Genomic DNA, 13,033 nt, shown 5'->3' with positions numbered 1-13,033 from the left:
GAAATTAGTTTTTTCTCACAAATGATAAAATTATGTTATAAATTGTAATACTACTACTAATACTAATAATCACAATAATGATAATGTTTTCAGTTCACATGTGTACTCTTCATGTGACTTATGGCCTGTTTCAAGGCACAGGCTTTCATTCTGGCACCCGTGTGGAGATGAAACACGCCAGAGACTTGACACATCGAGACACTGGTCAAAGTGGGTTGCCTTGACAGTCGTGACAGATTAAATGAAAGCACAAGCCAAAGAAAAAAGCATCATCCTGTTCTTTCCTACTACAGTGTCCCCCCCAGCTACACATGAAACCAGAGCTCACACAGCTCAAACATGTTATATACTTAGATAAACATCAATGTGTAATGATCTCTGTTTCATACCTGCTTGAGGGAAATGATTCCCTCCCTGTGCTCAGTATCAGTGGTGATGGTGAAGATGGAAGCTGCATCTGCATTAGTGATACTGTAGGTCATCTCAGCATTCTGCCCTTCATCTTCATCACTGGCTCTGATCCGACCCACTGCCTTTCCTACTGGAGCCAGTTCTGGTACATACAGCTGGTAGCTCTCTGCAACACAGAGCAGTTTGTTTTCTTGTCAGCTGAAGTTTGCCTATGAGGACTGCCCAAAAATGAGAGTGAATCATTTTGAATACAACAAACAAAGGAATTCCTGCCACTCAATCAAATCTATCAATCGATCACTTGAGTACACTGCCACATGGTGGTGTGAAAGTTCTGGTTATTGAGTTAAGAGTTCATACTAATGAAGGCTGTTAGAAAACACTGAGGGGAAAAAAAACACCTGTATTATAAATGAATCCCCTTGATTTCTTTTATTGTGATTGTTTTTTGTTTCTGAATGTTTATATGTATAAATAACCAGAGCTTAGTCTGCCCGCTGAATGCTATTACATAACTGGAATTGCTATTAGCACTGCAGCTGCAATAATATTATCTTAACAAATAATCTATTTTACTTGCTTAAGATGAAATAAAAAGTGCTTATACTTGCAGGCGTATATTTCCTGATCTCTGTGGAAACAAACTAATAGCTGAGTTTAAACTCAAATCCCCAATAGGTTTAGAAATAAAAATCACCACCAGTAGGCAGAGGTATTGAGAGGGAAACACATATGTATCTTCATATTTTCTAATTTTTAAACATTATTATAACACCTGATGAGCAGAAACAGCAATTTCTTCCAAAAGTGTGACTTTTTTCATTCTCCTGTGCATTTTATTTACTACTTTTATATGCAGTCAAGTCGAGTTTTGAGAATACAGTTTTTTTTTAACTTCATTTTTCAATCAATAACACACACCACAAAAACAAGCACATACAGGTACACAAAAACACATGGAGGGGGCTCTACTGTCTTACATAAAGAAGCCATTTTGACCATCTCACAGTATACAGTTCTGTTTTAATTCTTAAGCTGTATGTAATTTGTTACATTGACCTTATTTCTTCTACAACTGCTAGCCAATGGCTCAGCATAGGTGGCTCCATCTTCAGCCATTTCCTTGTAATGTCTTTCTTAGCCGCAAGGGATAGGATTTTAAAAAGGTACATATCCTCTTTCACCATTACACCATCTGGTATCAGACCTAGATAGACAACCCGGGGATTGTAAGGAAAGTTATAACCCAGAATTTCCGCCTTGATTGTCCGGGTCCCCTCCCAGAATGGATATGTATAGCCTTACACATCCAGAAAATGTGATGTGTGATTGACATTCACTTCCCCACACTGTCTCCAGCAATGTTGATACCCGCCCAACTGTTTACTTTTAATTTTTGGTGTAAAAAACAATTGAATTAAGTTTTTCCAACCAAATTCTCTCCATCTTTTGGAGCTTGTAGATTTATGTTGGGTCCTGATGGTGGAATGCCAATCACTCACAGACAAATCAAAACAAATCTCTCTTTCCCATTTCACTTTTAAGTACATTGTGCTGCTTCAGCAAACTTCTATACAGTCTAGAGACTATTTTTGAAGGAGTTTGTTTATAAGCGCCTGTCAATACCTCAGTTCCCTTGTTCCGATCCATTGAAAAATCCTTTTTAATTTCTTCATTGTACTAGTGTCTTAATTGCAGATATCTGAATAAACCTGAGTTCTCTAATCCGAATTCATCTTTCATTTCTCTAAATGTTTTGAAGTGTTGTTTGTCTATTAGTGCACACATAGCCGTTATTCCTTTCCCCATCCACCTCCTGAAGATCCCATCCAGAACTCCCGGTCTGAATCTGGGGAACAGTGAAGGTCAAATCAAGAGCTTACTGTCTCCACTCAACCTGTATCTTCTCATCAACTCATGCCACATCTCAAAGGTTCCTCTCATAATTATTCTCTTCTTTAAAATCAATATGTTCCTTTCCACCCAACCATGATTGTGGGGGAGTCAAACTCAGGCCCATCTCAATGTCCTTACATCTGGCTTGATAACTCCGGGAACACCAATACACTATGTAAAGTAGGTATGAGGCGTAATAGTACTCTCTAAGACTTGGCAATGCCAGTCCTCCACTTTCTTTGTCTTAAGCCTTATCCTAGGTGTGGCTCTTGCCTATATGAACCTTGATATTAGCTTGTCCCATGCCTTAAATTGTGAAGCTGTTATTTTAACAGGGAGTGATAGAAAAAGGTACAAGTGCCTTGGCAAAGGTTCATCTTGATCACTTAAATTCTTGAGCTTAAGTCCAATATTAATGTTGACCACTTTTCCACATCTCTTTGGATCTTATCTTTTATTAGGCCGTAGTTTGTTTTTCTCATAAATGTCATTGAATTTCTTAGTTGTTATTACCCCTACATACATATATCAATTTAGTATTACAATTTAAGTTGTATTTTCTCCTGGTTTCATTGTTGGTCTATAATTAAAAGTTAATAACTGGGTTTTTGATATATTCAATTTGTAGCCAGACATCTTGCCATATTCTTTCATTATCTCAATCAATTTGGTGAATGTTGTTCCTGGGTCCTGGAGGAAGGTTATTATGTCGTCGGCAAATAAATCTTGTGCTCATCCCCTGCTATTGTGATCCCTGTCAGCTCCCCTGTTTGCTGTCCCTTTATGAAGCCTGTCTGGTCTTCATGTACCAGGTCAAGCAGGTAGTGTTCCAGTCTTTTGGTAATTATCGAGGTAAACAATTTATAATCTACATTAAGAATTGATATTGGGCGATACGACTCACAGTGTTCCTTATTTCTCCCCTCTTTAGGAATGACCGATATCACAGCTTCACTCCATGATGGTGGAGATATAGCTTTTTCGAGTGTCCAGTTAAATGATTCCAATAATACTGGGGCAAGTTCTCCTTTGAATTTCTTGTACCATTCATTTGGCGAGCCATCACTCCCAGGGCTCTTGTTAGTCTTCAGTTTGCCTATGGCTTTATCTAATTCATCTTTTGTAACAGGGGCAATCAGACATTGATTTTGGTCTAAGCCCAGTGAAGGGAGGTCCAGTGATATCAAGAATCGTTCCACCCTTTCTTCATCAGCTGTCTCAGGTTGTGAGTATAGAGTTTCATAGTAGTTCTTAAAGATTCCATGGATTTCTTCTGGGTGATGTGTTTTTGTTGAAGGGTCCATAACCTTATTAATGAAATTTCTTTTTGTGTTGTTTCTTTTTAATTTGTTGCATTCTAAGATGCCTCACCAACAGGCGAGATGCCCTCGGACCTGATTCATAAAACGTTTGTTTAGCAAATCTCAGTTTTTTTTCTACTTCTTCATTGATCAAGGATTCTATTTGTTTCCTTACTTCTTTGATCTGAGTCCCAATTAAATCTTTATTATCACTTTCTGGTTTTTGTTTTTCCAGTTTTTCTAATTCTTTCTCTAATTGATTGTATTTCAATGTCCTCAGTTTTTTCAAATGTGCCGTTCATGAAATTAGCTTTCCCCTCATCACATTGTCCCATACGATATCAATCAAGGTCAACTTGTGAATCATTACTATCATTTATGCATTCAACTATTTCTCTTTCAATTTCCTCCACTGAGTGAGTGTATTATTCAAGATCCCAGTATTCAGCCTCCACAGAATACTTCTTGACTTGTTGTTCAAGCACACCTTTAGGTAGATAGCGCTGTGGTCAGAGACATCTGCTGTTCCAATTGTGCATTCGTGAAGCCTGTGTTTATCTGAGGTGTTCATCAGGAAAAAGTCCAATCTAGAATGCACTTTGTGAGTAGCCGAGTAGTGGGTGAATTCCCTGTCTCTGGCATGTTTACTCCTCCAGACATCGGATAGGCCTGCCTCTTATATCAGAATATTGAAGTCTCTCAATTTTTGGGATCTATGTTTGTTTTTGCTTGTTGTGTCCAAATAATAGTTGAAAATCGTGTTCCAATCCCTAATTTTCAGATATAATCAAATCGAACAGTCTTTTGAAGAAGGATCTGTTACTCTCCGGGGGAGCATAGACATTCACAAATGTGACCAAAACACCATCTATCTTGCCTTTATTATTAACTATTACATATCTGCTGTCGTTGTCCAACTTTTCTTTTATCAGATCAAAATGTAGTGAATTTGATATCATTGTCACCACCCCTCTCCTTCTCTCATTTTTACACACACTGAAATACAGATTGGAATAACCAATTTCTCATGTTCCTGTTTCGACATGTGTGTCTCCTGTAAAAGCACCACTTGGGTCTCATCTTTCCTAATTTTTGCTAATGCTCTGCTCCTCTTGACCGGATTGCCTAAGCCATTCACATTCAAAGAAGCAACCTTCAGATTACATGGCATTACAGATCAAACATGAAAGAATATGTACGGCTTTGCAATATTCATGCCCCCCAAAAGAAAACAAACACACACAAAAAGCCTGAACAGCCACAGAACAAAACAGGAAAAACACAAACATGAACAGACCTCCAAACCGGGAGGAAAAACTCCTCGCCATGACCCTGTTGGCAGGTCGAGGGTAGATCCTATCTCTAAGGAAGGGCCCTAAAAGGATGGTAGGGCCGTAAGGCACCAACTTAACCATCCAATAGTCCAACATTGTTGTTCCTATCCATCTGTCTTCTGTATCAGATAATATCGAGTTTTTGATTACTGAATGGGTTATTCGTGGTATGTCTGGGAGAGCGGTCCCACCTTGCGTCCAGTCACTCCATTCGCTAAACTGGAAGTTCCGAGACGATGGTTTTCAAGTTCAATTTAACCTGTGATAGATGTTCATTTATACACTCATATTTGTGCTTTGTAGAGCATAGTAGGAGAGAAAATAATTCTCCATGCACGAGCTATGAGAGAGACCACACAGTTGAAGCATCACAAATAATCACCTGTGATGGAAAGAAACTAAGTACATTTACCAAAGTGGTATACTGTGAAGTACAATTTTGTAGTACTTGTACTTTACTTGAATATTTTACTTAATAGTTCTTCTACACTACAGTTCATGGTGAAATTTTGTATTTTTCACTCCACAAAATTTATTTGATAAATTTAGTCATCGGTTACTTTCTGATTTCAGAAGACAAACATCTGCAGATTGAAACAGATGAAAGAACAGAGTGGGTTAACAGATAATTAGAACAGTTATAATTCCAATTAAAATAATGTTCTGTTTCAGAATCAAATATCACAAGATATAAGTGGAAAGCTTTATTGTTGCAACTCCATCTATCCATTTTTTAAACTCAAACATAGCATGTTTCAGTACATGTTGACAATTTAAAAGCCATGAATTCAAATTAAACTAAAGCTGTTACCAAACTAGTTGCAAAAAAATGCAAGAGAACATGCAAATCAATTTTTCCAATACTAACATGCAAGCTTGACAGCTGTGAGTACTAACAGCAGTCATTTTTGTTGTTTCTACGTTCATCATGATATGGTTAGGTAACCTATTACTTGTGAGCTAGTTGGATATGGTTAGCGATTGTAGCAGGACATCATTGGTGGTCCTTATGAGTTTCAGCTGTGATGGGATCTTAGCCAATCATTGCGGGAGAATATAACATAAAAGCAGGTAGAGAGCACCTGTCTTCCTTTTGGCTTGCCGGAGGCGGGGTTGCAGCATTTCCTGGCGTCCTCCAGTTCCACCTTTGTGGTGGTAGAGGCCATTTGTGTGTTGCGCTATGCGCTACCTGTTGCTTGCTACGGGTAGGTGCACTGTTTTTGTGTGTCCCTCTGTTTGGCCTTGCACCTGTGGCAACCTGTGTGTTTGTTTGCAGGTTGTTTTCGTGTAGGGTCCACCCCTCCGCTCCATGCTGTGCTGTCCAGGACTGCCTGACCGGTATGTAAGGTAGCGCTTTAGTTCATCCTCCAGCCATTGCTAAGTTGTTTATGCTGTGTGTGATTATTATTATTGTAGGGGAAAGGATAGCCCGGCAGCCGCGCAGTGTTGGCTGGTTGGCGAGGGAAATCACTGCTGCTTTGCCTCACGCTGGATACTGCTTTGCCGTAACCGAGGCTGACTGGCCGGTCTCACGCTGGAGATTGCTTTGCTGTAACAGAGACTAACTGCTTTGCTTCACGCTGGATATCACTTTGCTATAACAGAGACTAATTGCGTTGCCTTGTCTTTTTGGTTTGGTAGCCTTGCTTCGGGTGTGCACCGCTCCACTGCGAACTGACTTGGCCTCTGGATGCCTTGCCTGGCACCTGGCTTGTCGTTTGGCGCTCCCGTCGCTGTCTGGGGCTTCCTCTTTGCGTGTGTGTGTGGAGGGGGATGGGAGAGTAGTCTGAGATTTATTCCTTTTGGTTTGGATATTTTGTTCCTTATTTATTACTTCTTGTTTTGTTTTCTTGGTTATTGGTTGATTGTTCTCATTTTTAATTTGTTGATTTTTGGTCTCTCCCATTCAGGTGCTGAACCTACGGTGGTGGACGGTCCTGGTGGTGGTGTCCCTCTTGTGTTGTGTTTGCACGTCGGGTGGATTTTTGTTTCATTTTTGTTTGCTTCACGTGTGGTGTTCCAGGGATCCTCTTTCTTTTGTGTGTTTGGATCAGACACAGTAGGTTCAGCCCTGATTGGTCTCCTGTACTTCCCCCCAGTAACTGTTTGTTTTATTTTATATTAGTCTCAGTGAATTCATTTGATTTTGTAATAAAACATTTATTTTTACATTTGTGAATTACGGTCTCTGCCTCAACTGTAAACGGACCTGAGGGCTGTTCCTTTCTGTGGAACTAGTCCATGGGAAAGAATTCCCTGGGTGAAACTCCCAGGGTGGCATTGTCTGGCAATCATCACCTACTTTCATGGCCCCTTAGCATGCGGGCCCCTCGTGCCGCCACACAATGATAACAGCGTGCTGCTTATTCAGACTTGATGAAATTAGCTCTAACTTCACCGCTGTGCCTGAACAGCTCATAGTCAAATAAACAGTGTTACTGCAGCAACAGCTGTAGACTTGTCCAACAACTAACCCTCTCATTGAAAGCACCCACAGCACTGAACAGTAACCTCCTGAAGTAAGGAACAAGCTCCACAGCAGCAACAGAAAGATAGCCGTACAGCAGCTAACACAGTTAGCACTAAGCACACATCCACAGCAGTGAACAGTAATTGCCAGGCTCGAAGGGAAGGGGTGGATTATTTCTCAGTTAGGTAGTTTCATTATGGCATACTATTAGTCCTTACTGAATCTGATTATTGATGTGTGTTTACATTAGTAGACAAGACAACTTTATTTGTATAGCCTATTTTTACAAACAGTTTGTCTCAAAGGGCTTTACATAGCAGTAGTAGAAATCATGATGTATTATGAACCCCATCAGTCAACTTCTAATAACTATTCAGCAGCATCCATAAGACATTTGAACTTACAATTCAAGTTACATCTATAATGTTTTATGACAAGAGCATCAGAATCCATTATGTGTGTTTCTGAGTGAAGTCATAAACACATTGAATGCATTATAATTCTATCCCCCATATTGCACTATAGATGTTTTCTTTGTACATGGAATTTAGATTTTTTTGCGTGCCTCTGTATTAATGGGTTTCCATGTCCTTGAAACAGAGACAGCAAATAAATGTGTGCATAAAAAAGTAGCTGCCATTTGTGATATAACATCTCTTGGCATGTTTACTACTCTTATTAGCATAATACTATATTCCATGCTGGCCTGAAGCTGTAATTGTAAAACATGATGTGTGCTTGTGTGTCTGTGTATGTATGTGTTGATTTATAGTGTGGGCACACACACTATTCATGAGCAGGACCAAGTGTCTCAGTCAGTAGTGCTTTGATATCTGGCTCAGAAGTAGTATGGGTCTGCACTGGACGTTTGGTCACAGCTGTCTTGCTTTAAAACAGACTAGAGTAAGAAGAAGAAGTAAGAAGAAGTCACATGGAAGGTGATGAATTTTTTGCCATTTTTGTAATTTCACACATTTCAGTCAATAGCATTATATAAGCAGTTTTTAAACTTATAGACTTATGCAGTAGCTGTTTTAGGTCAGTACACCAGGTTTTAACACAATAAGGAAATAATTTTCTTTGGAATTACTTTGGACCTTTTTTTTTCCGAATTTTTCTGAAATAATGTTAGCTGACCAGATATAGGCTGGCTAATACAGCAATGTTACTTCTGCAAAGCATACAATGCACAAGTTTCGTGTCATTTTTTTATACTGCTAACATCTTACACAGGCTTTTAAAATTCATGGTTAATGGTGCTGCATTTGTTCCTTTGATGTGAGCTAAAAAAAAAAAGTTCCTTAAAACAGAGTTCTCAAACTGTTATTTAAGAGAACTTGACAGGAGCTGCAGTTCTTTAATTAAAGTATACCCTCCATACTTTTAGAAATTAAAGGACAATTTTGCTAGATTAATCGAGATGGCTCAAACTGAAGTTATGGAAAATTTATTTGTACCATGACTAAAGTGGAATAAAAGTGAAGGATAAAAGTGAAAAAGAGGTAACAGATGAAAATAAGGGGACAGTTGTTGACCTGCTGCCGTTAGAAATAAACTGTACTGAATATGAAAGGGATCACTTACTCTGTGAAAACTTTGGAGGGTTGTCATTGACATCAGTGAGGGTGATGTTGACGGTAGTAGAACCAGATAGTCCTCCGACCGAGCCCGCCATGTCCTTGGCTTGGATTACCACAGAATAGTGGTCCCTGGTCTCACGGTCCATATTGGACATTGCTGTACGGATAACACCTAAGGCACAGATGAAGACAGAAAAATATATGAGTACTAGAGCAAACCTAATGAAGCTATATGTGGAAAAACATTGTTTGCGTTCAGTAATTTTTGCACAAAATACTTTTTAATGATGGCTACCTCTGTGCACAGGGCATTTGTTTATTCAGTCTGCAAGTACAGTGTCAAGTCAGGTGTTTTTGTTTATTGTCACTTCAGCTGTTTACAGTAGTACAGTACACAGTGAAATGAGTGCTACAAACAAGTGCTACACTACCCTACATAAAAACGTCAACCCAATGCTATTATGTATATACACGTATATACATACCATACAGCCATACAACTATACATAATACAACCTGTACATAACTGTACATTGTACAAACAAACAAGGACTTTACATAATGTACAAAGACTATACACAGTGCAAGAGAAAACAGTAAACCCAAAAACAGAAGCAGCATGTGGAGTGTGAGAAAGTGGCCTATGTTTCAGGGTGTTAGGGTAACGTGCAGTTTAGCACACCATTTGCCTATTGCTAATTAAGAATGACAGTTAAATGGATGCTTAGTTATGCTGAAACCAGGTTTAAAGGTTTAGTTCTTCAATTATGAAAACACAGACTTTTCCCAAACTGTCAATCAGTCTTTCCAAAAAGACAACACGTGGGAGTTGAAGGGCACAAAGTGTCCATGTTGTTTGAGTGGCAAATGTGCTTGTACCCTTGTGTCCAAGCTCCCATGTGGATAACTATATCTGGAGAATGGTTGCATTGACCTTTGAAAATAAATAGGGTAGGGGACAAGATTGTCAAACCAGTGAGTTTTAACCTCTGACCTTTCCCAACTGGATTCAACTACTTAATAGGTTAATCCAGTCACTCTAGGAAAACGCAAGTAGACAATAAGTAAGGCACATAAACACACACTGTCCACTAACAATCAGACCTTTTGAAAAACATTGATATTTCTGTGAAAATGCAAAAAGGAGACAGGTGGAAGCTGTAACAACTTGGTGGCCACCAGGAGCTGCAGAGGTGCAGTTTGAGCTTAAAGGTTTGAATTCATTCAAAAGATCCTGATGGAACTTGATACACACAGGCTTTCGACCAAAATCCAGGTACTCAAAAACAAACTGCTGGAATAAATGCATGAAGCCATTACAGCGTTATGATCTTCCAGTTATCCCTCCTGTTTTCTTTTTGTTCTCCCTGTTTTCTCCCTTCCTAGTGTCTTGGTTTGTTCCTGTTTGTTTGGCCCCCCTCTCTTCTTGTCTGTGTCTCGAGCCGGGTGTGGTGACCTAATTTCTCTCTCCGCCTCTTCCCCTGTGCACCTGCAATCAATTCCCAACTAATCAAACTCCACCGTCCAACTGCTGATAAAAGGCTGCTCTCCTACTCCATCGTGGGCAGATCGTTTTGTTACTCATTGTGGTAAAAATGCTCCAGGCTCCTACTTTAGTGTTTTGTTTTTTTTTTGTTTTTTTTTTTTTTGCAAATCTATGCTTGAGCTTTCTTGCAGTAATTTGTTTGTCTCCTTGTCCCAGGTCCATTTGCCTCCCCCCTGCTTTTTCTCCACACCCAGCTCTCCTGAGTTTGTGGATTTTTCCCTGGTTTTTCTCCACCTAGATCCTCTGGAGTTTTGTGTGTGTTACTTGACCACACCTCCTCACCCACCACACCAATGCTTTGGACATGTACATTTTGCATTCTTTGGGATTTCTAGCTTTGACTTTTGTACTCTTTTTTTTGTGTGTTCTTTTTCTTGGGGGGGGGGGTATTGTGTTCTCTCCTCTCCTGGTATTGTGTTCTCTTCCCAGAACTTGTACTACTCAATTTTATTCCTGGCGTTTGTGTGTACTCCTCAGCATTATGGATCCACTCTTTGCCACAGTAGTTGACACATTTGCCTATTACAAGCTGAAACCACAGATTTAAAAAAACATTTTTAGAACCCTCTGACAGTAACACAAAGCATTTTAAATAAGGTTACTTGCTATTAACTTGTTGTTGCTTAAACTAGTAAACACGTCATAGCTTGCATGACACAAGATAAAATATTCAATTGGTGACAAAAGAAGCAATCTAAAAGACAATGACGAACTATCCCAGAAGAAATATTCCTACATAGACCAATGATGCATTTGAACCAAATCTCAAAAGAGCAATCAATTGAGTCCAAGCTCCTCAGTCAGCACTCTGGCGGAAGAATAAAGAGTGATGGCATGTATTAGATCTGCAGGAGTGAGAGCGATTGGCTGTAATATAAAAAATATGGTAAAAAATAAATAATATGATTTGGCCACAGGGAATGGTCATGTTTATAGCTTATATTCTTCATCTGATGGTAAAACACTCACTAACTCACCCCCCCCCCCACATATATTTTTTTCTTTTTCATATCACACACACAGTCATACCACTACACCAGCTCTCTTTCTCTCTTTCATTTCATCTCATTTTTACTTACTACTATTCATTTTGTATGAGCTGTCTGGTTCTTGAAAATGATTTCCTGTCTCAGCTCTCACTGAAAGCTTTATGTACAGTCTTGACACAACATGCATTGATGTTTGCTCCACCCTCCCTTTTAATTCAAATAGACTCTTTTGTTTACAACAATAACAAACTATGGCCTTTATTCAATACCTTGCCACTTTATTACAGTACATTCATATGGGTAAAATTAAAAATCATTTATTTCTTCTGAATAATTTATTATAAGTTATTTCAACTCCTCCTTGAACTGCCACCTTAACATGGTGAAGGGGTTTGAGTACCCAAATGAACCTTGGATCTATGTTGTCAGGGGTTTAATGCCCCTGGTAGGGTCTCCCAAGGCAAACAGGTCCTAGGTGACAGGTCTTACAAAGAGCGGTTTAAAAACCTCTAATGAATAGAACCCGAGTGGTGTTCTGTTGTTGGACTTCTGTGCTAGTCACAGCTTGTCCATAACAAACACCATGTTCATGCATAAAGGTGTCCATCAGTGCACATGGCACCGGGGCACCCTGGGCCGGAGGTCAATGATCGACTTTGTGGTCATGTCATCTGACCTTCGGTCGTATGTTTTGGACACTCAGGTGAAGAGAGGGGCACATCGAGAGGAGCCAATTGAGGTGGCTCGGGCATGTGTTTCGGATATCTCCTGGACGCCTCCCTGGGGAGGTGTTTCATGCTGACTCAGGACACGCTGGAGGGATTATGTCACTTGAACTGTAATCTCTAGTGGTTGAGGTCTGCTCATTTCTGGGGCCCTAACTTTAGTCTAAAATTTAACATAACATAAAGGGCAAAAATTGAAATGAGTTCTTAAAAACAGTGAGGCCACGGAACTCTTATTGGGTTAATTTGTACATGTGTGAATGTGTCGCAAAATAGTAAGAAACTGCAAAATGCCACTCTCCACCAAAATTTAAATGTGAGATTCCAACGGTTCCCCCAAAGCTTCAGTCATGACTAAGGATGAAAAACAAAAGTGAACTGAACCCTTTTGCTTCCAAAGTGAAAAATATAAGTGCCAATACCAGTGCTAAAACCTTTGTCAATACCCTGTTGAGTAAAAATTCCAAAATAGTTGATAAAGACAAAGCTGCCAGGCCAGACATACAATAACTCAGTGATGTTCCCATTGGGATTTTCAGTGATGCTGTGGTGTGTCTCCAAAGACCAGCAGACTTTGTAAAGGAGTTTATCAATTGCTTCCATGCTGTGCAGAAGTCTAATGCAAGCATAAAAATAGAACAATGTGATCCACTACCAACTCTAATGAATGGCCTATTCCCTCATGTATACTTAACATCAGTGACTGTGCTTGGCAAACAAAGACATTTTCACACGATCTGACATTGATTTGAGGTTAAAAAAAGAAACCCAAAACAACAAA

The 13,033-nt window shown here is 39.5% G+C and overlaps 1 protein-coding gene across 1 annotated transcript in view; it reads right to left on the bottom strand.

The window, feature by feature from the left end:
- The window catches only part of LOC124069479 (cadherin-18-like), a 48,233-nt gene extending 38,982 nt beyond the window's left edge, over window positions 1-9,251 (bottom strand). The window contains exons 1-2 of the mRNA XM_046408677.1: window positions 8,997-9,251; window positions 390-577 (exon numbers count right to left, since the gene is read on the bottom strand). Coding sequence (XP_046264633.1) covers window positions 390-577; window positions 8,997-9,147 — 339 coding nt within the window. The 5' untranslated portion in view covers window positions 9,148-9,251. The remainder of the gene's footprint in view (window positions 1-389; window positions 578-8,996) is intronic.
- Between the last annotated feature and the right edge of the window lie 3,782 nt (window positions 9,252-13,033).

The sequence above is a fragment of the Scatophagus argus genome, chromosome 13 (genome assembly GCF_020382885.2).
Source record: "Scatophagus argus isolate fScaArg1 chromosome 13, fScaArg1.pri, whole genome shotgun sequence".
Taxonomy (NCBI): Eukaryota; Metazoa; Chordata; class Actinopteri; family Scatophagidae; genus Scatophagus; species Scatophagus argus.
The sequence above is the reverse complement of the archived record's forward strand: the minus strand, read 5'-3'. Positions and strand labels throughout refer to the sequence as shown.